This window comes from Triticum urartu, chromosome 3A (genome assembly GCF_056163025.1).
Source record: "Triticum urartu cultivar PI428250 chromosome 3A, HENAU_Tu73, whole genome shotgun sequence".
Lineage (NCBI taxonomy): Eukaryota > Viridiplantae > Streptophyta > Magnoliopsida > Poales > Poaceae > Triticum > Triticum urartu.
The window spans coordinates 690482574-690486221 of NC_141875.1; the positions used below are offsets into that span (position 1 = coordinate 690482574).

Genomic DNA, 3648 nt, shown 5'->3' on the forward strand with positions numbered 1-3648 from the left:
CCAAGAGCACCGCGACACCACCACCAGAGCCGCCACCCCGGCATGCAAGACCTCGACGCCACTTCACCAGTTACCCAGCGCTACGCCACCTATAGAGACAGGTGGAAAGGCCCCGCCTTTCGCACCCCTGAGCTGCCCCAACCGGCCGCCATCGGCCCGTCCTGCTGTCGGGCGCGAGACTAGCGCGGTCCTGCTGCCGGGCGCGAGACGGGCGCGGTCCTGCTGCCGGGCACGAGACGGGTGCGGTCCTGTTGCCAGGCGCGAGACGAGCGCGGTCCTACTGCCGGACGCTAGATGGGCGATGGACCACGGCTGGGAAAAGCCCAGTCCTTCGATGGAAGTGGTGCGCGGGCGACCGGGAGAGAAATCGAAGGCCGCCACACGCCACCTACGGACGAACCGACGCGGAAACATATCAGCCGCCGCCGCAGCCGACTTGCCAAGCTACCGTGGAACCCTCCACGGCCGGAGCAGCAGCCACACCAGGCCGCTGCCCATCCCGCGCCGCCCGCCGGACTCTAGGCGTTGAATCCGCCAGGCACGCAGCCACCAGATCGGCCAGCGCACCGGTCGCACCACCTCATCTTCGGCGGCATGAATCTGGTGTGTACGATGCAGCTGCCTCGTGGCCACTAAATAGTCGCAGGGGACAGGAGACTACACCACCAACTTGGTGAGTGCAACGGGCATTGTAACTGAAGAATCAAATTAGTTGCCTGAGTGGAAGGGCGGGAGGTTTCGACTCTGAAAGAAAATTGTCTCGACCGGAAGTTTCCACGGTGTATTATGCGCTCTGCACACTCTGTGGGCCAATCATTCAGAATTTCAGCTGGTCTGGTCTTCACAGGCTGAGCTTTCCTTGGTCAAAATTGCAAATGCTATACAAGAGTTACTACTTGCACGTTTGCCCTTCACAAGAGCACAAGATAAAGGTCGACAGATGAGAAAATCCAAAGCCAGACCAGGAAAGTTCAAAGCTTGGGGAACCACTAGAACCGCATATAAGGACCCGCACGACTCTCCTCTAGGCTAGGCTGTAGCATTTCAGTGCACCCTGCAAATACACCTCAGGCCTTGTTCCAATAATGGCAGCTCAGACTGGGGCAGCCCTCCTCGTCGCCAGCCTCCTCCTTGCTCTTGCGGCCATCGCCAGCAGCAACACTGAAGGTACTAGTACATGCTAATTAGTTTGCGATTCTCGAGTGAGTTCATTGCTGCTCACAGGGTTTTGTGCTGCTGATTTACATACGATTTTTTGGTATACGAAGGCGACATCCTTTACATGCAAAGGCAGGCGTGGAAGGACCCTAACAATGTGCTGCAGAGCTGGGATCCCACCCTTTTCAACCCCTGCACTTGGCTCCATGTCACCTGCAACCGCGACAACTCCGTCACCCGATTGTATATTTTTCTTTTCTCCTCCCTGTTCTGAAAGAATAGGATCAGTCCATGGCAATGGCATGTATGGAAGTTGTTACCACTCTTGTATGCAGTATGCACAGATGTTTTCAACATTCAGAAACTTTTAACTTGCACAAAAACTACACTCCTCTTGCTGAATCTCTGCAGATTGATTGAATCATACTGCTTGTATTCTTCCTCACTGTGCAGAGATTTGGTGGATGCCGGCATCTCGGGCACCCTGATCCCTGAGCTGGGAGGACTGAAGAACCTTCTGTACCTGTAAGTACAATTGCGACTTGCTGCAGAGTGCAAACTTGTCAAATTGCACCTGAAATTTCCTGCAGAATGATCTTCCCATCTTCACAGGAGCTTTTTACGAACAACATTAGTGGATCCATACCAACAACCCTCGGCAACCTGACAAGCCTGGTCACCCTTGATCTCTACGACAACCTTCTCACACGCGCGATACCGGCCTCGCTTGCCAACATCAAGACGCTGCGTTTTCTGTATGAGTCTTGCTGCAGCAATTTTCAGCTGAAGAGATGCTAGAATGCCTATTTGTCTCCAACTACTTAAAACAACATGCTGGTGTCTGTAGGAGGCTGTATCAGAACAAACTGTCAGGAGGTATACCCGCACGGCTGGGCCGTCTGACGAAGCTTGTCAAGTTGAATCTTGAGGATAATATGCTGACTGGCACGGTGCCACTGGAGGTCCTCTCTCTTGTTCTCGTCGGGGACTTGGCTGAACTGTGAGTACATACATACAGTTCATTCCACACACCACACTCCATTTACTTTCTTTCTTCCTTCCTTCATGAGTGACTTCCGCTGACACAACTTCTTATCTCTACACAGAAATGTTGCGAACAACAATCTTGCCGGCACTGGCCAATCATCTGAACCAAGAAGTAGGGATGTTTTTATTTTATAGTACTATTTTTTGCGTGTGCAATGCAATGCATGTATAGGTTTGGTGCTTTGTGCTCACGAGAAATTTCCTATTGGTATTATTTGCAGTGGCTGTGGTCATCCAGGACGCGCTCAAGACCACAGGCTGAGCACTACTGGCAACCTGAACCGTAAGAATAAACAGAATGATTTTTCCTAAGGCTGCTGGCAGTAACTGTAGGCCTTTAGCTGCATCCTGAGCTTTTGCAGACCTTTGTTCATTTAAGAGTCCGGGGCTTACCTCCGTTTAAAAAAACAAGACAAAATGACAAAGCTGTGGTTGAATGTATTGTAATCAGTAGTGACTTCAAAATAATGAATCCTTTTGTGCACCTTGAAGTTGAGATGTGTGTGAGTGTGTCTCATTTTTTTTCCCAATAAAAGGCATTTTCATTAACACAAAATGTAGCATCAAGTGGATACAAAACATGATGAGCAATACCCGGCCTCTGCATAACTAAGAAGCACACGGTCAAACACTAAAAACTAACAGACGATAAAAGGTCGACATATCGGCAATGGTAGAGTCATATAGGACCGACACTATGCCTACGTTGAATGAGGTGGTGGATCGATCAGGAGATTATGTTTTCACACATGTTGGATAAAAACCTCTCTGGCCACCCACTCTAAGCACATACATACCACCTTAAACAATGACTGGTACTCCGTTTGATGTAGCGTAGACCACGTATGAATCCAGTGCGTACAACAACAAATAAGCTATAAAGGAGAGGAATCTTTGCCCTCAAAGATCGAATCATTTCTACATAACCAAAGCGCACATAATAAGGCATACGCTCACACCCTTATTAGCGTTGTAAACCTATTTGTAATTCCGTCCAACCAATGATCAAAAATATTGGCAACACTCGTGGGCGAATACAAATTGGACGCTACTTGAATGACTGATCATGTATGTGTAAATTTGCATTGAAAAAAAGGTGCTTGATTGTCTCATCATAAGTATAAAAATTACACTTCTTATATCCATACCAATTGTGACGGTTGAGGTTGTCTTTGTTAGCATAACTCCTCTAACGTGTGAGTGTGTCTCATGGTATCCAGCCGGGAACCAAGCCTTTGATCTGGACAAGAATCACTAAAAAAAATGGGAAAGGCTGTAGCCAGTGCAAGTTCTTCTCAGTTGGATCAAGTAAAACGAGAGGAATAGGGCGGGCACACATGGCACTTTTCGGTCTTTCTTTTGAGGTTGCTTTCGCCGGTGGCTCACTAAATTAGTACTCCCTCTGTATTACTCCCTCCATTCGATAATATATTGTATATAGGT

General features: G+C 48.8%; 1 protein-coding gene across 1 annotated transcript; it reads left to right on the top strand.

Annotated features, from left to right (window-relative positions):
* Positions 1–1037: 1037 nt before the first annotated feature.
* On the top strand, positions 1038–2701 carry LOC125549260 (disease resistance protein BAK6-like). Its single transcript, XM_087517189.1, has 7 exons — positions 1038–1167; positions 1269–1401; positions 1612–1683; positions 1749–1913; positions 2006–2158; positions 2265–2317; positions 2427–2701. Exons 1-7 carry the CDS (start codon positions 1086–1088, stop codon positions 2465–2467), a joined length of 699 nt encoding a protein of 232 aa, XP_087373315.1. The 5' UTR covers positions 1038–1085; the 3' UTR covers positions 2468–2701.
* The last annotated feature ends 947 nt before the right edge of the window (positions 2702–3648 follow it).